The sequence below is a fragment of the Kogia breviceps genome, chromosome 16, assembly GCF_026419965.1.
Source record: "Kogia breviceps isolate mKogBre1 chromosome 16, mKogBre1 haplotype 1, whole genome shotgun sequence".
Lineage (NCBI taxonomy): Eukaryota > Metazoa > Chordata > Mammalia > Artiodactyla > Physeteridae > Kogia > Kogia breviceps.
Window position 1 is genome coordinate 9,874,295 of NC_081325.1, and position 21,587 is coordinate 9,895,881.

A 21,587-nucleotide genomic window follows, 5' to 3' on the forward strand; every position below is an offset into this window, starting at 1 on the left:
CAGAAACTTTAAACAAAATATTAGAAAATTGAATTCAGTGATATATTCAAAAGATGATTCATCATGATCAAGTTGGGATTATTCAAGAACTACAAGACTGGTGTAATATTCAGATGTCCTTCAGTTCATTTGTATATTAATTATATTAAAGTCTCAAGAAGGAAATATCATCTGATCATTTCAATAGATGCAGAAAAAGCATTTAATAAAATTCTACATTCATTCATGAGAGAAACTAATGAAACTAAGAATAAAAAAGAACTTCCTTAGTTTGATAAAGGGTGTCTTTAAAAAAAAAAAAAAAAAGTCCAGTCGTAAACATCACACTAAATTGTGAATCTTGAAAGTGTTCTCTGAGATTAGAATGACCAAGGAAGCCCATTTTCATTACTTCTATCAACATTATACTAAAGAGCCTAGCCAATATTTTAGAAAAGAAAAGATATCACGAGTGAAAAAGAAGAAATAGTTTATACAGAAACAGACTCACAGACTTAGAGAATGAATTTATGGTTATGCGGGGGCAGGGATAGATTGGGAGTTTGGGATTGACATGTACATACTGCTATATTTAAAATAGATAACCGACAAGGACCTACAGTGTAGCACAGGGAACTCTGCTCAATGCTCTGTAATAACCTACATGGGAAAAGAATTTGAAAAAGAATAGATACATGAATGTGTATAACTGAATCACCCTGCTGTACACCTGAAACTAACACAACATTGTTAATCAACTATACTCCAATATAAAATAAAAATTTTAAAAAAAGAAATAGTTTATAGATCTAAATGTGAAAGCTGAAAAACCGAAGTTTCTAGAAAATAAAACAGGAGGCTGTTTTAATCCCTGGGGTTAGGGAAGGATTTATTAAACAGGATGCAAAAATCACTAACCATAAGGGGAGACTAATTAATAACTTCTGTTCACCAAAAGACGCAATTAAGAGTGTAAGCAGGCTAGCTGTAGAGTAAAAGAAGATATTTGCAACATAAAGCCAACAGAGTTCTTATCTAGAATATATGAAGGACCTCTACAAATAAATAAGGTAAAGACACTCATAGAAAAATGAGCAAGAGACTTAAACAAGCAATTTACAAAAGAGGTTATCCAGTATGTGGAATGTAAGACATGTATAGAAATATTCAAAGCAGTATTATGAAGTCAAAAGCTGGAGACAACCCAGTTGTTCATCAGTAGTAGAATGAAAAAATTGTGGAGCAATCATAAATTAGAATACTATACAACAATGAAAACGGATAAATGTTGATGACTTTTAAACATAAGTTGAGTGAAAGAAAGACACAAAATTATATACTATATAATTCTATTTACACAGAGTTCAAAACAGCCCAAACTAACCAATGGTGGTAGAAATCCAGGTAGTGGTTACTTTTGAGGAAGAGAGAGAGGCTAGTGAGGAAGAGAATACACAAAGCAGGCTTCAGTGGTGCTGGTGATCTGGTTTCTTCTGGTATTCACACTAGTGTGTTTAGTTAACATAACTCACCATTTACTGGTGAATTATATACTATCTACATTTTATAAAGTTTCTAAAGCACGATAAAAGCTTGCTGATTTTCTTTCAAGTTGAACTAAGTTTTTAATGAGATGTTATTTTTAAGTCCTTTGCAAAAGTATCACCAGCTTTTATCTGCTTCTAAGTACTTAAGCCCACGGGGAACTAGGTTGATGATATTTGACCATCCAATTAGAATATAGCTCCCCACCTATACTCCAATAAAAATTAATTTTTTTAAGTGGTAATTTTGGTACACAATAAAGATTTTTAGTTTAAGAAAAAGCAAAAAAAAAAAAAAGAAAGGAAAAGCATATAGCTCCCATCTGGGCCCATACCCTATAATATAAGAACAAACAGGGCATAATCTTTCCTTCTCCACCTTGTTAGTACTGGCAGGAGAACGGACAACTTCAGGAAGAGACAGGAAAATGTTACTTTTTGAGGGGAATATAGCTTCCAGACACCAGGCTTGTCCTGGACAAATGTGACCATCCAGTATTTAACAGTAGCTTCAAGAATCATCAGTTAATGATCTTATTAATTCTATCTAGTATGATGATCTTTTCATATGCAAGTCTCTGATTAAAAAGAGCTTATTGGGCTTCCCTGGTGGCGCAGTGGTTAAGAATCCGCCTGCCGATGCAGGGGACACGGGTTCGTGCCCCGGTCCGGGAAGATCCCACATGCCGCGGAGCGGCTGGGCCCGTGAGCCGTGTCCGGAGCCTGTGCTCCGCAACGGGAGAGGCCACAACAGTGAGAGGCCTGCGTACCACAAAAAAAAAATAAATAAATAAAAATAAAAAAATAAAAAGAGCTTATTGATATTGTATTCCTCTTTAAAAGATTGCCAGCTAAGCTGTACACCGTATATTCAGTAATCAAGCCTCGTAAACATATTCCTCTGATCTTTTTCCTGAAAAGACTTTGCATTCATGAAGACTATCCTCTTATATATTTAAAAATTTTAAACCAAATACATGTATTTTTCAAAAATATTTTAAATACAAAAAAGAAACATTGCCAATGAAGTCTTTATCACCTTTTCAGAGTTCAAAATTGAGAATGAGTGGAGCCTATATGCCAGATTTACACTGGTCAAATTTAGTTTATACCGTTTCAGTTTTCAGTTGCAACATTGCATCCTCTGAAAGAGGAATTCCTGGAATAAAAACGAATCAAGATAAATGTTTAGTGTTCACTTTCCCTTTACACAATTTATATTCGCTAAGCTTGATTTTGTGTCTTTCCCCTGAATAATCTCTCGTTAAGCGTGAGTGATTGCTTTCCTCCATGTGTTCAGGTTCATCAACTTGGCTGTGAAGTTGTTGTCTTGCTGTTGGAACTAAATCCTGACCAAATAAATCTTTTCAACTGGGCAATTGACCGATGCTACACTGGTTCCTACCAACTCGCATCCGGCTGCTTCAAAGCCATAGCAACTGTGTGTGGAAGCAGGTATGAATTCTTTAAGTGGAAGATACAAGTGCGATTAAGGTTACTCTTCATCGTATGAACAATTGAGAGCTGACTGTTTTTGCAAATATTTGAACAGAGTAAATTCTAAGGAAATACAACATGGCCTATCTTTCCCCAGCAGATAACCTATTCCCTCTAAGTTTACAGCTACGTTGATTTTTCATTCTACAAGAATGGTTTGTAGTTATAGCCTGGAAATTTTTTTTTTAATGAAGTGTTAGAGCAGGATTTGAAAATGGTAAAGATACCTTAAAAGAATTTCTAGAAATGTTTGTGACAGGTATGAACTGTAAGCACTTCAGCCATTTTGAGACCAAACTAAGGAAGCAACCTAAAAATGTTAAATTTCTCTTGCCCAAACCTTGAGAAAAGAAAACAAGAAAGGAAAATGTGTTTCCTGGGATTCCATGGATTACACTTTTAAAAGCACTGCCCTAGCTATGTAAATTAGTCATTCGGTGGAGTCTTTCAGTTCTATAATTTATTGAAAGAAATTTTTTCATAACTAAGACGAAAGGGTTAATGAAGCCTCCCCATATTGCAAAAGCTATTCCCAAGAAAGAGCTTATTATGTATTAGAAATCGAGAGAAGGTGGCTCAAGTTTATTTTATTTTTTTAACATCTTTTTTGGAGTATAATTGCTTTACAATGGTGTGTTAGTTTCTGCTGTATAACAAAGTGAATCAGCTATACATATACGTATATCTCCATATCTCCTCCCTCTTGCGTCTCCCTTCCACCCTCCTTATCCCATCCCTCTAGATGGTCACAAAGCACCAAGCTGATCTCCCAGTGCTATGTGGCTGCTTCCCACTAGCTATCTATTTTACATTTGGTAGTGTATATATGTCCATGTCACTCTCTCACTTCGTCCCAGCTTACCCTTCCCCTTCCCCGTGTCCTCAAGTCCATTCTCTACGTCTGCATCTTTATTCCTGTCCTGCCCCTAGGTTCTTCAGAACCTTTTTTTTTTTTAGATTCCTTATATATGTGTTAGCATACAGTATTTGTTTTTCTCTTTCTGACTTACTTCACTCTGTGTGACAGACTATGTCCATCCACCTCACTACAAACAACTCAATTTCATTTCTTTTTATGACTGAGTAATATTCCATTGTATATATGTGCCACATCTTCTTTATCCATTCATCTGTTGATGGACACGTAGGTTGCTTCCATGTCCTGCTATTGTAAATAGAGCTGCAGTGAACATTGTGGTACATGACTCTTTTTGAATTATGGTTTTCTCTGGATATATGCCCAGTAGTGGGATTGCTGGGTCATATGGTAGTTCTATTTTTAGTTTTTTAAGAAACCTGCATACTGTCCTCCATAGTGGCTGTATCAATTTACATTCCCACAGACAGTGCAAGAGGGTTCCCTCTTCTCCACACCCTCTCCAGCATTTATTGTTTGTAGATTTTTTGATGATGCCCATTCTGACTGGTGTGAGGTGATACCTCATTTGTAGTTTTGATTTGCATTTCTCTAATGATTAGTGATGTTGAGCATCCTTTCATGTGTCTGTTGGCAATCTGTATATCTTCTTTGGAGAAATGTCTATTTAGGTCTTCTGCCCATTTTTGGACTGGGTTGTTTTTTGATATTGAGCTGCATGAGCTGCTTGTAAATTTTGGAGATTAATCCTTTGTCTGTTGCTTCATTTGCAAATATTTTCTCCCATTCTGAGGGTTGTCTTTTTGTCTTGTTTATGTTTTCCTTTGCTATGTAAAAGCTTTGAAGTTTCATTAGGTCCCATTTGTTTATTTTTGTTTTTATTTCCATTTCTCTAGGAGGTGGGTCAAAAAGGATCTTGCTGTGATTTATGTCATCAAGTTTATTTTTGAAAGGACTGATATAGGCTGTTGATTGTCCCTTTTAATTAAATATTGCATTTTAAATAGCTATCTTGAGCTACAGGGTGAAGGGAATAATTGTAAATTAGTTGTAAATTCCAACCTGTTATGGTTCTAAATTAATAAGAACAGTATTTTAGAAGACATCTACTTTCAGTCAACCTAAAATGAACATGCTTTTTAAAGAGGCAAGTTTCTCTTTAATATTTTTCTTTCTTTTATAAAGATAGTAGATAACATTTCATGTCTAAAGCTTTCGTTTTCCAAAATTCCAAAATTTCCAAAATTTTTATTTATATATATATATATATATATATATATATACGTTAATTTCCATAAAAGTCATATCAGATGAACGTAATCTAAACTGTCTGATTTTCCATTGGTTTATTTCTTGATGTTAGCATTACTAAGTAATATTTATTTATTCTATTGGATATTACCAAAATAACATTTTTTATGAGTCTCTTTCTCTGGAGTGTTGTTTTATCTTCAGATATTTCAACATTCTAAAAATAAATTTCTGTTCTCTGGTTTTTAAAAATGTATTTAGAATCTATGACTTAGCTCATAGATTCATTTGACCAAAATGAGAGTAATAAAAGTTTGCTCTCTTCACTGCCCTTCTCCCAGTGAACTTGGTTTGAACTATCCTAGTCACATTTATTTCATTGCTTGGCCCTCTCATAAAATATCACACTGCATTCCTCTGGATAAGTCTAGGTATTTTTTTTTAGGGAGCACAGATAAATGTTTTATGACTTCAGCAATATAGTCTCAATTCCAGTAATATCTCAGTCACAAAAGCATTAGGATATAAAGCCCTCTATGTTTAGAGTAGATTTTTTAAGATAGCATCCTAAAATGTTTTGGTTTCTTAAACAAATATCACCTGTCAGCTTATTTCACAACACTCATCTGTTCAGAGGCAATGTCAGAGGGCCAGGCAACGCCATGGCTGGAACCTCACTGCCAAGGCAGTAGCCAACACGTGACTGCAAATGGTGGTCGTTTCTCACCACAGGACACGTTCAGAATTTAACGTTTCAGCTGTGGCTTACATTTGCCCTCTTTTCCCATAAGTTCTCAGCCTGTGGAGTCTGGATAAGCCTCCAGATTTGTTTGCTCAATCCTTGCACTTCAGTTTTCAGTACTTTTTTCAAAAGCAATTCTGGTGTTTTAGACTTTGGTTTCTGCAAGTTTGCTTCTAAAAAACACCTAAATAACTTAGGAAGTAATCTGTTCCTAAAAAAATCATACATAAACTGGATCATATTTTAAATTCCTCAAACAAGGTATCTGTGCAGTAACTCCTGCAGCAAGACGTACCCTAAAGTGAAGAATTCTTCCTGTAAAGAAAAGAATTACCTCTTCCTTGTCAAAGGAGAATGATCATACGCTGTATTTATTTTTGTAGGAATATGACAGTTTATAAGCAGACTCATTTATTAAGGAACCACTTATAACTGACCTTAAAATACCTAAAAGATCTAACATTTTAAAAATGTTCTCGTGGATTAAAATTTTCTACCTTTAGTTTTAGAACTAAAGCAATTTTTACGTAGTTAATATATCAATCCTTATATTCAACAGCTGTGATAATGGGAAAAAATGGTTCTCTGCATTCTTCTTTTTAGTTTATTTCTATAAATGACTCTGTGTGTGTGTGTGTGTGTACGTGCATGTGTTGTGAACTTGCTGGTCTCCAGTCAAAACTATAACTAACTATAAGTATGACTCTGGTGACATTGAGAGACTTGGAAGTCAGAGTGGAACGTGAATAGGACCAGGGGAAGCGAGGATAAAAGTAGAAAGTGATGGTAGAACTAATAATAATCGTTTTGAAGCTTTCATAATGTATGTTTCATATTTGATTAAAATCTATTAAATGCAGCTCAGTACTATAATTTAGCACAAAAGAAAATAGCTCACCTTTCAGGCAGCATTAGTTCAAATAACTGTATGGTTTCTGTGTGTGTTCTTACTAATGTTGCCTCAACTCCAAGTTATATCAGTTTGGAAGAGATAGGGAAATTGAGAAAGAGATTAAATGGCTTTCCAAGTTTATAAACCAAGGTAAATAATATGCTCTATATTAAAAGCATAGACCGCTTCCAACCACTAGCTTAACTCAACAGATTTCTCTTCACATTTAATTAAATACTTAAGAATGCCATTGTTTTTACTCTTACTCGGTAACATACTACTAGAATATAGTCAATAGATGTCTTAGAATTATATGCAAGATCAAAGTTTTAATTTTTAAAGAATTTTGTTGGGTTTGTTTTTGGAGGTAGTTTTTGTTGTCATTGTTCTTTGCATGTGTGCCCTGCCTTAACTGTCTATAAATCTTTCCTAATTTAAAGCAGGCGCTGCAAACTTGAATCCTTAAAAGTAAATGCCCCACATTTCTTAAGGGAATAGCGTCCATCGATTGCCAAGGAAGGACAAGGGAAGCTTATGATTCAGGAATCTCAGTCGTACTCGCTAACTGGTGATGTAGAGTCTCATTTGGTTGTGTCTCTCAGCTGCAGAATTTCAGGAGAGCACAGAGTTTGGGAATTTGGGCTCTGGAAACATACTGTCTTGAGTTTGAATTCTAGCTCTGCCTCTCATTAAGCTGTGTGCTCTTGAACATGTTACTACAAATGCTTACTCATTTGTGAAATAGGAGTGATAATAGGGTTAGGGTAAGAATTAAATAAAACCAATCTCTTGACCTAAGGTCTAGCACATAGTAAGCACCCTGTAAACACTATTATTATTCAACAGCTATTGGAGGCAAAGAGCTATGATGTAATCATATCAGCTGGTAAAATCTGCTTCTCTTTAGAATAAAATTATCCTGAGCTTCGTCATTTAGTTCTAAGTAAGCCAGAGCTAGTGGGTATTTCTCAAATTCTTCAAAATCTCCTCTCTTTCACATTGAGAAAACAGTTTTATTTCTTGTTTACTTTCTGAACCGTATTTACCTTTCATATTTATTTTACCATTTTATTTTTATTCTGTATGAGCACAGCTGTCTTTATTTCTTTTTTCCACTGCCTACGTTGAATAATTAAATACTGAAAAATGTGAGATTTGGTTTCTAAACCTATTTTAAACATCTAAGTACAGATGTTTTATTTATGCTCTTGTACTCAATTGAGAGCTTTCTAATTTCTTCCTTCTCTGGGTTTCTCTCATTTTCTGTATCTGTGTCATTTCTTTCAGGGTTGTTCCCCTTAAACTCCGTAGCTCAGTCTTAAGCAGCTAATTGAATTCCCTAATTACTTGGTCAAGTACATCGCCCTGCATAAGAGGGAGGCTTCGTCTACCCTTCTACTGCCTTTACATCCTTAGTAGTTTCCAGTGTTTATTTATATTAAAAACATATGTAGTAGATCCCACTGTCAGAGACAGCAATGTAGGTAAGACATCTCTGCTACTAAGGGGCTCAGAAGAAAGTTACCTTTCGATTTTCACAGTCAGAAAGGTCTGTTTCCAGATACTGCAGTTTGTAAGAATTCCAAATTAGACTGGCCATGAAATGATCTATTGTGCGGTGTCCAGGAGGCTGATAGCACTGTGGATAAGTGTTTGAATTCTTTGGAGTCAGACAAATCCAGGATGGAATCTAGGCTCCACTACTTCTCCCTAACCTTTGGCAAGTACTTAACTTCTTTAAGCCTCACAAGCTGGTTGTGAAGATTAAACAACAAATCTAGATAAACAAATGTAGTTATTGGTACAATAACTAGCACAAAGTAAGCACATCATAACATAAATGTTATCCATCGTTTATCATCATCCTCACCACCATTATTTGGGGGCTTTGCCCAATTTCTCACCTAACACATCAACCTCATGCATTTTTGCTCACTTAAAATGAAAGTTCTAGAAAAGCAATCATTTGGGAGTGCTAACTGGTAAAACCACTTTGGAGGGCCATATAGCAGTATCTACCAGAATTTTAATGTGCCCTTTGACCCTGCATGACCTCTTCTAGAAATCTGTTCCAAAGAAATACTTGCACATTTGGTGTTTGTGGTATTATCATAGCGAAAAAAATGAAAATAACCTTTAAATGTCCGTCAACACATGTCAAAGTCTGGCTTCCCCAGGAAGCAAGACTCTGAGGTGGAGATTTGAGTCCAGGAAATTTATTAGGGAATGCCCTTGACATCAGCGTCTGTGGGGAAGTGAGGGAAACAGGACTGGGCAGAGGAAAGAAACTTCAGCCAATCCCACGGGGGTGCTTCTGGGGAGTAGGCACGACGTTGGCCTAGGCAATTCCCAGAGGGGTTTTCGGCCAAAGGTATCAGCCTGCAGCACTGTAGTGGGAGACTGAGTGCCTCGGTCCTGAAGGGGGATCTAGGTGGCACACCACAGCGTCCACGACAAGAAGGGTTATTTATGGTACGTCCCTACTGTGGAACACAGCCCAGCTGCTGGAAACACTGAGCCTCACTATCCAGTGAAAAAGCGAATCCCCAGACAATACATGTAGGTAGTAGAATTACATTTATGTCTAAAATACTGGGTCATGGGGGAGAGGTCTTTTCATATATAACCTTTCAAAATGGTGTTCTCTCTGCCCCATGCTACCCCTTCCATGGCCTTGCTAACAATTACCATGTCTCTTGGCGCTTCAGGGCTTAGTTTACTTGTTTCCTCCTTCAGAAAGCCTCCTCTGACCCCAAGGCTGATGTAGGTGTCCCTTGTCGGGATTCTGTATCATGCTGTGGATAATCCCACCATAGCTTATCACAACTAGACTGTATAGTTTGTCTCCCTACGTAAACTGTAAGCCTTCCGGGCACCAGCGTTACTAACATAGTATCATCTGTACTTTGCAGTTGTTTCTGATAGATGTTTGGTGTTTAAGAAATTTAGATCGATTCAATGAAAATAGTAAGTCAGTGAGCTGTTGAGAAATTTAGACATATTTTCTTCTTTTCTTCTTGTATTGGGTTTTCATTGAAATCTATTTGCAGTAGATAGACTTCTGTGTTCATTTATCCTGGTGTGACTATATTCAATTTTAACCCCAAATAGAGCTATTTCCCTTCACCTGCTAATAAACAGCAAAAGAGTGAGGGGGGTGGGGGAATGGCCCCATGGGCTTGGGAATGTCATTAGTAAGTGTGACCAAGGTCAGTGTGCCATCTAGAATTTTGAGAGGTAATGATTTATCAAGATTACTAGCCAGGCTGTCTCATAAACTATGCTGTTTTTTTTTTTTTTTTTTTTTAGGAACTATCCCTTTGACATAGTGACATTGTTAAACCTTGTTCTATTCAAGGCTTCTGACACCAACAGAGAGATTTATGAAATCTCCATGCAGCTTATGCAGGCACGTATCATTGACTACGTTGAAATTTCCATCCTCGAGCACAGAAAATAGAAATGGTAGTTGATCTACTGGATTGCTATTTATTGATACGTATTTATTTATTTCTGCGTATCACCGGTGGATATGATGAATGAGAAAACAATTACATAATCTTCTGTAAACATAGGAAGCAGCCGATGCTTTACCTTTAATACAATATTAAAATATTCATTCATTAGTTTTTTTTTTTTTTTTTTTTTTTTTTTTTGCGGTATGCGGGCCTCTCACCGTTGTGGCCCCTCCCGTTGCGGAGCACAGGCTCCGGACACACAGGCCCAGCGGCCATGGCTCACGGGCCCAGCCGCTCCGCGGCACGTGGGACCCTCCCGGACCAGGGCACGAACCCGTGTCCCCTGCATCGGCAGGCGGACTCCCAACCACTGCGCCACCAGGGAAGCCCCCATTCATTAGTTTTTATTACAAAACTTTATTCAATATAAATACTCCTGAGATAGCCAGCCAATGTTTTTTCATACTGTTTATTACTTTCCTACTACTTCTTTATAGATCCTTGAAGCAAAGCTTTTTGTGTACTCAAAGAAAGTAGCTGAACAAAGACCTGGAAGTATTCTCTATGGAACGCACGGCCCGTTGCCGCCCCTGTACAGTGTGTCACTAGCCCTCTTGTCATGCGAACTGGCCAGGATGTACCCCGAGCTCACTCTCCCTCTCTTCTCAGGTACTGTGTGATAGTCAGTCATGACATGCGTGATCATTTCTGCTCTAAGTGTTCTTACTTGTTAAATTCTAGTGTAATTTAGAATCAAAATTATTGATGCTAAATTTGTAGCTCAAAATTACTTTGGGCTAAGTTCAGTTACCTATAAAAGTAAATTCTAGAATACCTTTAAAACAGTGTATTTATCTAAAATAGTGTAGGTATAAATAAACATAGGACGGATGTGAAGACGCTTAGATGAATCATAATACTTTACATACACCGTGTATGTAAAATTTCCCAAAGAAATTAAATATGGGTGGTATAACTTCTAATACAGATAATTGCTGTAAGTTGTTTTCTGGTGGTGGTGATGATGGTATTTTGTAGCTTGAATGTTGCTACATGTATCAGTTGTTGAGGGTTTGAATCGGGACACATCTTTACGAGTAATCTTTGTGAACCATGTTTTGGAAAATCCATTTATCTGAGACAGACTTAGTCACATCCTTGCAGTGTGCCTGAAACAGTGGAAGAACTCAAGGAAAACCTTTCTGATAAATTAATTTTCTTCTTGGAAGACTAAAGTTTATTTTTATTCACTTCAACCAAGATTTGAGTTCCACCTGTGTGCCAGGCACCGTCATTGGATCCTAGGAATACCAAGGTGAATTAAACAGCCCCTCCCATCAAAGTTTCGTTGTCTAGTAGTAAAGAAAGCTGTACAATCATATGATTATGATACAATTTTTAAAAAGCACATTCTCTGTATGGGATGGAAGATCAGGAAGTAATCAGTTCCTGGGCCGGGAATATCAGAAAAGACTTCCCGGAGAAGTTGATGTCTGAGCTGCAGTTTGAAAGGAGAGTAGAAATTTGCAAAGCAGATAAATAGTTGACATTGCAGTTGGCAAGCAGACAGGCATTACGGGCCAGGGAAATATCGTATGCATTGGCCTACAGGTATAAAATACAATGATGCGTTTGAGAGATTATATGGTAGTCAGTTTGGCTAATACAATATGCAGGGAAGGGGGAGAGTTTGAGTTGGTCATAGAGAGACAGAAGTCAATCTTGGAAGGCCTTGTATTGTACCCTAAGGAGTTTGTAGGCCAGTGACCACATACATGCTCCTTGAAACCCCTCAGAAGCCTGTGAAGAGGACGGGCTTCCAAGCAAGCTGCTTGGATTTTGAAAGCCACTCATCAGTTTCAAACAAGAAGAGAGGGGACGAGCTCAGAGTGCATTTTAGAGAGACTGACTGTATAGTGTGGTGAATGGCTTAGAGAACATCCACTCTAGAGAGAAGAGACCAGTTGAGAAATGATGACAGTAGTCCAATGAGGAAATGAAGAGGACCTGAACTCAGACAGCCCAGTGAGAGCAGAGGGGAGAGACCAGAGTCAAGAGCTACTGGGCGGAGTGCACACAAGGGGGTGCCTAGTGCCATATCTGGGAAATGGGTGGTGGTAACCCCACCTGGAGAGCCGATCCGGGGAGAAGAGGAGGGTCAGGCCAAGGCAGAGATCATGAGCTCGGTTTGGGTTATTGAGTGTAGGCATCTGTTGGACATCCTGAGTATAGACAGACCAGGGTCAAGGGAAGGCCAGCGGTAGTGACTCATGGAAGACCAGAGGGGCCAGAACCATGGGAATGAATGAGGTCCTGAATGGAGAGCACACAGAGTGAAAGAAAGAGGCTGGACCCCCAACTTTTAAGGACCAGGCCAAGGAAGGGCGAGGGAGCAGAGAGGGCAGGGAGGCATGTTTATAGAAGGAGAGCACCTGGAAGGTGTGTTTTATGGAAACCCAGAGAAGACAGGACTTAGGAAGATGGAGTGGAGTGGTCCACAGTCCTATAGATCCCAGGAGATAAGGTCTAAAGATCGCCCTATGGATTTCACAGTTCACCGCTAACTGTCAGCAGTTTCCATGGCGAAGTAGCAGCAGAAGCCGGATCTCAGGGGCTTGGCTAAAAAGAAGCAAAAAAAAGAGGGGATGGGGCTGTAGTAGGATGCGGAGTCAGAGGGTGAGCGAGACTCGAGCTTGTTTCTTGGCTGAGAGGGAGAAGCCAGGAAAGAGGGAGAGACTGACAATCTGGGAGAGAGGAGATAACAGTCCAGCAAATTTAATAAGAAGAGAAGCTCATGTAAGGAGTTGCAAGTTCAAGCTAAATTTCTGTCAGGAACTGACCTTTTGGCTATTTTGATTTATGAGGAATAAGTTGTTAAAAATAACATGGAAAATAAGGAGGTTTTAATAGATTCCTCGCTTTTGTTTGTACTGCCTTTACCATTAAAAACCCTGTGGTGAGATTTTTTACTGCCTGTAACTTCAGATGACTTAATTCCTTGTACGTAGCCAGGCCAGTTGTTCGGGTCTCTCCCAAAAGCCAGCAAATGGATACGGGATCCCACTGACATTGTCTCACAGTTTCTTTAATTTGTTTCTAAAGAGGTGAATGAGGGGCTGTTCGTGTGCCATGGCATTTTTTTTTTTCTCTTTTCCCTTTAAAACGTCTCTAAAAATCCAGGCCCTGATCTAGGTGCCTGGGATACCACAGACAGACATCCCCACCCCCTTGGACCTTTTGTCTGACAGACAAGATAAAATAAACATAAATAAGCAAATTATTTGTAAATTTTATAAATATGAAGCTATAAATACCAACTGATTTTACACAAATGAGTAATATGATAGAAGGTGATTATTGCTACGTAGATTTTTATACCGCTGTTGAAAGACGACAGGTGTTCTTAAAGCAGTTGTCCCTCTGATTGGAAAGGTTTATTTCTCTCCAAAGTCCCAATAAATTTGGGGGGTCATAAAAATCCATGATATCAGTCATCACATTCATGTAAGTTTAGAAATTAAGTAAATTTTGAAATTTTGACCTGTGTGAAATGTAACAGCGTAACATGTCTGATTATTGTGCACAGACAGCATTAAGTATATTCTTATTCTTCAAAATAAAAAAATTGTCATTTTAACTTCAGGAAAAGGGCCAAATCAATTAAAGCTACTGTTTCAGGGATGCGGTGGATTATCTCGGTATAATTCCTGGCATCCCTGTTGCTCTATTGTGTAGCAGGCTTGAGCTCTCTAAATGAGATTACATGCCTCGCTGGATGTTAGGAAATGCATCAGGCCAAGCTTTCTAATTTCCCTTAGGATAAAACAGTTCCTTCCATAAATATTAGAAATAGGAGATGACTTCAGAACTTGCAGCATATACATAAAGCTGTGCTTTTATTTCTATAGAAAGCTTACTCACATTGTAAAATTAAATGCTGCTGGCAGTGAAACAATATAACAGTGCTATCAGAGGAAGTAATGGTGAGATGACCGGGCTGGTCATATAGTTTTACCCTTTTGACTCCTTATATTTCGTAAAACAAAGCGTGGCATCGAAAGCACACTTGCCACCTAGTTGGCAGTTTTCAAATAGACACCACGGCCACGAGTCTACACACTGGGTTTGTTCGTCCTGGAAGTTTGCATTTCACTTTTTCACAGCTAATGGTTCATGCGAGGCACTTAAAATACAGTCATAGTTGAGAGGGAAGTCATTGTTACAATAATCGCAACTGCTGTTTATTAAGAGCCTGCTGGACGACAGGCACTGGGCTAAGTCTATTATGCACATTATGATGGTCTCTTTTAATCCGCACAATCGCCCAAGGCAGGACCCGATGGGCCCCATTTTACAGATGAGGAAATTGAGGAGCAGAGAGGTTAAATAACTACCCCAGAGTCTCATGCAGCTAATGGGTGGAGGAGCTGGGACCTGGTCACCTGTCCTTCTGATTCCAAGTCTCCTGTTTGGCCCGCCCTGACGTACCTCTTCCACCGGCAGTGGATCTGAATCCAGGAGGTCTTCCATCCCATATGCCACCGAGCCTGTGCTCTCCCCGCTGTGCTCTCACTCTCCTCCGCGGAGCACCTGCCGAGAAGTGAGGGGCTTGAGGACAGGCCTCAGCTGTCAGATTGTGTGGCCTGCTGTATGTGCAAATGCTTTGTAAACGGAGGGCTCTGTGGGATCTGGCAGTCGCCGTTCCTCTTTCGGTTTAGTTCGATGAGATGACGGGGCTCTCGGTCACTGCCCTTCCCTCTAGAGGTCAGCCAGCGGTTTCCCACGACGCACCCGAACGGGCGCCAGGTCATGCTCACCTACCTGCTGCCCTGGCTGCATAACATCGAGCTGGTGGACAGCAGGCTGCTTCTCCCGGGGTCCAGTCCCAGCAGCCCGGAGGACGACGCCAAGGACCGGGAAGGAGAGGTGACGGCTTCTCACGGGCTGAAAGGCAGCGGCTGGGGCTCCCCAGAAGCCACGTCCCTGGTGCTGAATAACCTCATGTACATGACGGCCAAGGTAAACTCCAAGGACTCGTGCCTCCATCCTGTGTTTCCCACATGCCGGGAGACCCGGGCTTATACCTGGGGCAGGTGTCACCTGCCATTAAAAGTCACAAAAATAGGGTGTGGTTGGCGGTGACGGTTGCGTAACGGCGTGACTGTGCTGCATGTCACTGAACCGTGCACGTAAAAATGGTTAAGATGGGAAACTTTATGTTTCTTTTACCACAATTTTAATCGTGATCCTAATCATCATCATCCTCACATTTGACAAATCGTATGAATAAATATCGTGCATTACAGATTCCTAAAAAGTGGCATCTTTCTGGCGAAGGGCCACTTTCCCCCTCCTTACGATTTTGAGATGACCGGTGACCCTTGAAGTGACTCCTGATCGGACATCTCGCATCCTCACGTTTTCCCCGTGGGTGTCCCGAGCCGGTTTTTATTTTGTTGGTTACAGTACGGAGATGAAGTTCCCGGACCAGAAATGGAAAACGCCTGGAACGCCTTAGCCAACAACGAGAAGTGGAGCAACAACCTGAGGGTCACCTTGCAGTTCCTGGTCAGCCTGTGCGGGGTCAGCGGCGACACGCTCCTCCTGCCCTACGTGAGTGGCCCTCTGACGCTCGGCGCGCGCCACCCCGTCGGTGGTTCCGTCGGCGGTTTGCAAGTCGGGATGCGCTCTTGGCGCCAAGTAGCATAGAGATGTCAGATTTCATCAGTCGCGCTAACCTCCTGTGAGCTTCCCAGATATTATGTAAAAGTTGCCTTCTGCCCCTCTGAGATGCAGGCTAGTGTCCTAGTGACACCCCTGTCACCCCCTTTCTAAGACTGGGGACACAGAGGCCTATGAATTTAGGCGTAGACATTTTTCTGACAGTTACCTGAATCTGTCTTCTAGAAACATTAGACCCCCCCGTTACGTAAGAGAAACTAGGTGACACATTATATTTTTACTAGTAAGGTGTTGCGTGTTTACATCCTGATGCTCTTAAAACAATAAAACTTCAGAATATGCCAGTTTGTCTCTTCAGAGAGAGAAAGAAGCAAAGAGAAATCCTACTGAGATGCCCACCGCTTAGTGTTTGTATTTGAAGGTGAGGTGATCCACAAAAGCACTACATGTTTAAAACCCTGACTCAGCTGGCATCTGTGCGCTGGTTGCTTTTCTGAGAGATTTGGGGGCCTGCCTGCCGTTCTGGGCCACATCAGCCGCATTACAGCTTCCGTGCCTCAGGTTTGGGGGCTGTGGCGATGCAGAGCTTTAGTCCCGTGTTATTTTTACACCTTAAAACCACGCAAACAGCTCAGACTCGTTTGTTTCTTGGGTAGAAGAGAGTAGCAGGAGACTGAGGTGGTTTTTTTTTTTTTTTTTTTTTTTTTTTTTTAACAGAAACAGCTAGCAGTTTTCCCCCCATGGTTCTGTATAAATAAAATACTTTCTCAAGATAAGACCTTACACGGCAAGTTTTTAGTTTAGACAGAATCATGTTTAGCCCACAAGTTATCCCCAAAGTAACTTTGGTAAACTCAGCCATTAGGGGAGGTAAGACCTCTAACCACACACCCTATCAGATGTGCGTGTGAAAAGAGGTGAATTGTAACCCAGACGCCCGACTCCTCCTGGGAGAGAAGGAGGAGGAGGTATGAGGGTGAGGGCTCCTGGGGGATGATGTGGTCCTCGGAGAGAATGGGTTGCCATCTCTGCTGTCGACGGCCCGACACCCTTGCAGGCGCGCTCTGGAAAATAGTCCTTGTGTTCTGTTTCTCGTCTCAGATTAAAAAGGTGGCCGTATACCTGTGCCGCAATAACACCATTCAAACCATGGAGGAGCTTCTGTTCGAGCTACAGCAGACGGAGCCGGTGAACCCCATCGTCCAGCACTGCGACAACCCGCCCTTCTACCGCTTCGCGTCCAGCAGCAAGGCCTCGGCAGCAGCCTCCGGTAGGGGGCGGGCGGCCGGGTAGACACCTTGTCGTGGAGCTCTGGATTTACCTTTACGTAGAGCATTGAAAGGGCAGGAGTATGTGTTTGTTACTTTCTCTTATTCCTACATAGACACTCATTTAAAAGATGGCTTAAGGATAGCTGAGACTCTCGGGGCCTTGTCTGATTCATGAAATGATTTTGTAAGGGTAACCAGTAGTCGGGAGCCAGGGACTCATACGCCACAGAGCTTTTCGCTTTAGGCTGAGCTTAGAGTGGACACTGGTCATTTAGGTATCTCGTTTCTGGACCTTCCGTCTTGTATCGATGGAATTCTCTTGGCTGATATTCTCCCAGGGTTTACTAAAATGCCCCCTGACCGGCGTTAACACTTTCAATAAGTTGGTCTCTCAGCATCATTTTATGAAATATATACCACTCTCCTCAAATTTCTTGATGCTATCTTCCTTTCAGTTCACCTAACACGGTAACTACCTCCAAAGCTCCCTCCTCCTCTGGTCTCTTACGCCCTCTGTGTGCTCCACATCCTGCTGCCAGAGCCGTGTTCTTGCAAAGAAGCAGTGGCCTAGGGATCAGAAGCTCTAGGTACTTGGAAATGCTTCACTAACATTCGTTTAATAACTCCTGGACCCAGAAATGCTAAAGTAGCTAACAGCAGGGCTGGCCACTATAAATAAGCTTGTTACCTAAGCAGCCAGGAAGAAAGGGTTTCAAGAATGTTGTAGCCTTGCTTTGTAAGAGAGTTGAGGAATTTGGTTTGACCATAACAGATGTCTGGGATTCTCCATTTCAGCGGGGCAGGCTTGGAAGGTTGTTTAGAATGTCTGAGATTGTGCAGAAGATGTAAGGAATCTCACAAACAGATTTTACAGGAAATCCTTTCCTGGAATTACTTGAGACTTGAGCTTGACCCCATCGCAGGCATTTCTTTCTAAGTGTTGTTCTTTAATCCCATCTACAGGAACCACCTCCAGCAGCAATACAGTGGTTGCTGGCCAGGACGGTTTCCCAGACGCGGAGGAGAGCAAGATATTGAAAGAATCTGATGAGAGGTTGGTGCACAAATTTGGTTTAATATCCAGCTTAACTTTCAGCAGTTGTCTATACAAAGCATTAGCAAAATTTGTGGGGCTTCATAAATTTCATGCACACACACACACACACACACACACACACACACACACACACACACATATATCCTTCTTTGTTTTTTAGAAACACAGATTGACTTTCAGACTCTGCTCTGTATATCCCGAAAGATAACAATTTTCTGCTGAGCAAAGCCAGAGGAGAGAAAGATTAAGAGAGATGTTGTTCTGGTGGCTGAAGCCTGCTTACCCCAGGGCTTAATAAAAACCACAAGTTGTTCTGCTAGGGGGCACAGACCATCTGGAGTTAGAGGGAATTTCCACGTGAAGTGTTCAAATCTGGGTCATGAATAATTTCTTAGAGATACAGTAGTTATCTTGAGGTGAATTCTATGAAACATCATCATTCTTCTTTTACCTTTACTCTGTCACATCTGGGTTAACCAAGAAAACCGTCTAAAAGAAGTCTCAATCCTCTTCCTCTTAGCTCTTTAATGGTAATATTTCTCTCGTTCGTATTTCTGCCTTCACGTTGTCTAGAAGCTACCCATAAATAAGCAAAATCTGGATCACTCTTTCCTGCAGTTGGTTGTGAGGAGCAGAGAGACAAACCGAAAGAGAATAACAGGACTCAAATTTGAAAATTAAAATTAGAATGAATCTCATGGTGTTGAGAACTCCTTAGGTTGAATATTTTCTAGTGAAAAGTAATGGGGAGCCCTTTCACTTAAGAAATTAATAACAAGGATGAGATATTCACAAATCCATACTGGAGAAAATTTAGTGGATCAAATAATGAAAATAATTCATTTAGCCTACAAAGCCCCTAGATGCTTCATGACCACCCTCAGGATTTCATCCCGTGCGCGAGAATACATCAGGGGCTACAGGTGGAAGATTATCTGACATGGGGCTGGAGTTCTGAAAGTTCATTCGCTAATTTAGGCATTTATCAAATTCCTCAACACGTTGATTACTGGCTGGCTGCACTGCCTTTAGTGTGAGCTTGCCTTCAGATCAAAAGCTCTAACTCAGTAGGTCATGAATTATAGACCTTTTCCTTTACAGTTCTCTAATAAAGGCCTTTCTTTCTCAGAAATGGATAATTTTCATACTCTATACCTCAATGACAGTACAAGATTATTAATTAACATGTTATTTTTTCCATCTGTATTTGCCGGTACCTTCTTTGGAAAACTCCCTCATGGTAAAAAAAAAAAAAAAAAAAAAAAAAAAAATCACATATTTCTCTAAAGATATTTCTACTTTCTGGTGGGAGTGTACCATTCTTATCATTTAATGTGTAGTCTGAATTTTTCATCTTAATTACATTAAGGGTAGAAAGGTGATACATTTCCATACATTAACATCTCATTACAAAGGCCCCTTTAGGACCAGAGTTCTGAGTGTCCTGCCTAAATTTTTAGTGGTAGCCTTTAAAACGAAGAAGCCAGAGAATATCTGTACTAGGCTTTCTTGTTTATCTCTTGCTTTCCTGCTCTGTCACCACATCTCTGTTGGCCACTGCAAAGCCTGATGCTACCCACATTTTTATATATTTGTGCACATCTATTATTTCGTACTGACTATATCTGTTTATCTGTCTATAGGTAGATTAATTGGTCATATTTATATGTATGATCATACCTATATGAATATTCTATCACAAAGGATACCATTATTCCATTGACCCTATATTGTACCTATGCTATTTCTCTAATATAGTCTGTCTTTTCTTTGAAGGTAGACTGTGCCCTCAGCCTAAAGTATCCTTTTTCTCTGCAGTCTACTTATCGCCTTCCTCCCTGTCATGTTGATGTATAGATACTTGTAAACATGCTTGTGTCTCAACCGCTAGATTTTCATTCTTAGGAAACAGATTATGGAGCTCTTATACATATTTCTATCCTCAGTAATTACCCTACTATGCTGCACATAGTAATCATTTTTTAAAATGTTTATTCAGTATGTGAATGAAAATTGGAGAAACATCACAGCCCCAGAGGTGGATAAGCTATCCAAACACCCTCCAGCCTCCCTTTCTCCCTCCCTCTTAGTAACCCCATTACACAAGACCGTTATTTACTCTGTTCTTTACAATCTTTCTAGACAAAGAGCCTACAGAGGCCATCTTGGTCACAAATACTGATGACCTGGCTGCCAGATGAGGCAACTTCTGGGGGTACCAGTCACCAGAATGCATTGTTGGGCTCCAGGGGGCACCGTGGAGTTGTGCAAGGCGGCAGCCTTGATCCCCTGTTCTTTACAACTAGTTAATGGTTCTTAGATGTAATTCAGAAATATTTAATAACACCATACCTACTGACATAAACTTTAGATAACTTAGAGTAAAACCAGGGCAAGAGAATAAGAGTCAAGCTAAAAGGAAAGTAAGATAGTTATGTCAAAAGTCCTAAAGAGAGCTACTAAAAGTTAATATTAACCTAACATTGAGTTCCTCAATAGTCAAAGTAGGAAAAGAAAAATAGAGCAAATTTTGTAACTTTCAGAACATCAAAAAATAAAAGCAATTCATTGGAAGCTACTAAATAAGTATTCCTAAGCTCTAAGAAGTATTTATCATATAGTTTTTTAAATTAAACAATAAAATGAACACGTTTTTAATTAAAATAACAGTTTGTAAAATATGCAGAAACAAACCGTTTAAGTATTTTTAATACATCAGCCATTAATAAAAACCATGAAAGGGTTGTTCATAAGGAACTAAAAGCAATAAACTTCAGCTATGTAAGTTCCTGGTGATCTGTGTTGATACAGGGATAGGGATTAGTAATCCACAGAAAGTTGTGTAAGTATTAATTTGAGCAAAATCAGCAAGAGAAAATTTAGGGAAACACTTAGTGCTTCTCGTTTTTCTCTTTGCAGAGCTATTTTTATGATACATTTCTAAGACCTTTACCTTTATATTAAAAGACTGTTCAGTCTACTTAGTCCTTGAAGTTCCTCTAGGACCTAGACCCAAAATTATTTTCTTCAACCCAGGAAAGCAAATGAACACAGCAGATTTTACTCTTGGGAATCAATTATCTTTTACTTTTTCTTTTTGCCAAGTGTACACTTCCGTGCTCTGTGGTTTCAACCTTCTCCAGAATAAAGAGAATAGTCTGGAGGGGCTAGCTCCTCCCCTTCATCTTGGCCTCATGAACTCCTCCTAGCAATCCTTTAGATCTATCTCAAAAGGAAGAGAGAAGAATTGACATCTGTTCTTTAATTCTTCCCTGCCTGGCCTTCCCGAGCACAACTGTAAAACCGACGTATATCAGAATTCTTGAATAGCTAGGAA

The 21,587-nt window shown here is 39.9% G+C and overlaps 1 protein-coding gene across 11 annotated transcripts in view; it reads left to right on the top strand.

The window, feature by feature from the left end:
* The window catches only part of FRY (FRY microtubule binding protein), a 426,981-nt gene that overhangs the window by 331,788 nt on the left and 73,606 nt on the right, over positions 1 to 21,587 (top strand). For all 11 annotated transcript variants that reach the window (XR_010837245.1, XM_067016675.1, XM_067016673.1 and 8 more), the window contains 7 exons: positions 2,824 to 2,978; positions 10,092 to 10,191; positions 10,738 to 10,909; positions 15,003 to 15,259; positions 15,707 to 15,853; positions 17,024 to 17,192; positions 18,157 to 18,247. Coding sequence is in view for 10 of the 11 variants with exons in the window: in XM_067016675.1 (XP_066872776.1) it covers positions 2,824 to 2,978; positions 10,092 to 10,191; positions 10,738 to 10,909; positions 15,003 to 15,259; positions 15,707 to 15,853; positions 17,024 to 17,192; positions 18,157 to 18,247 (1,091 nt within the window). In the remaining variant the exon portion in view is untranslated. The remainder of the gene's footprint in view (positions 1 to 2,823; positions 2,979 to 10,091; positions 10,192 to 10,737; positions 10,910 to 15,002; positions 15,260 to 15,706; positions 15,854 to 17,023; positions 17,193 to 18,156; positions 18,248 to 21,587) is intronic.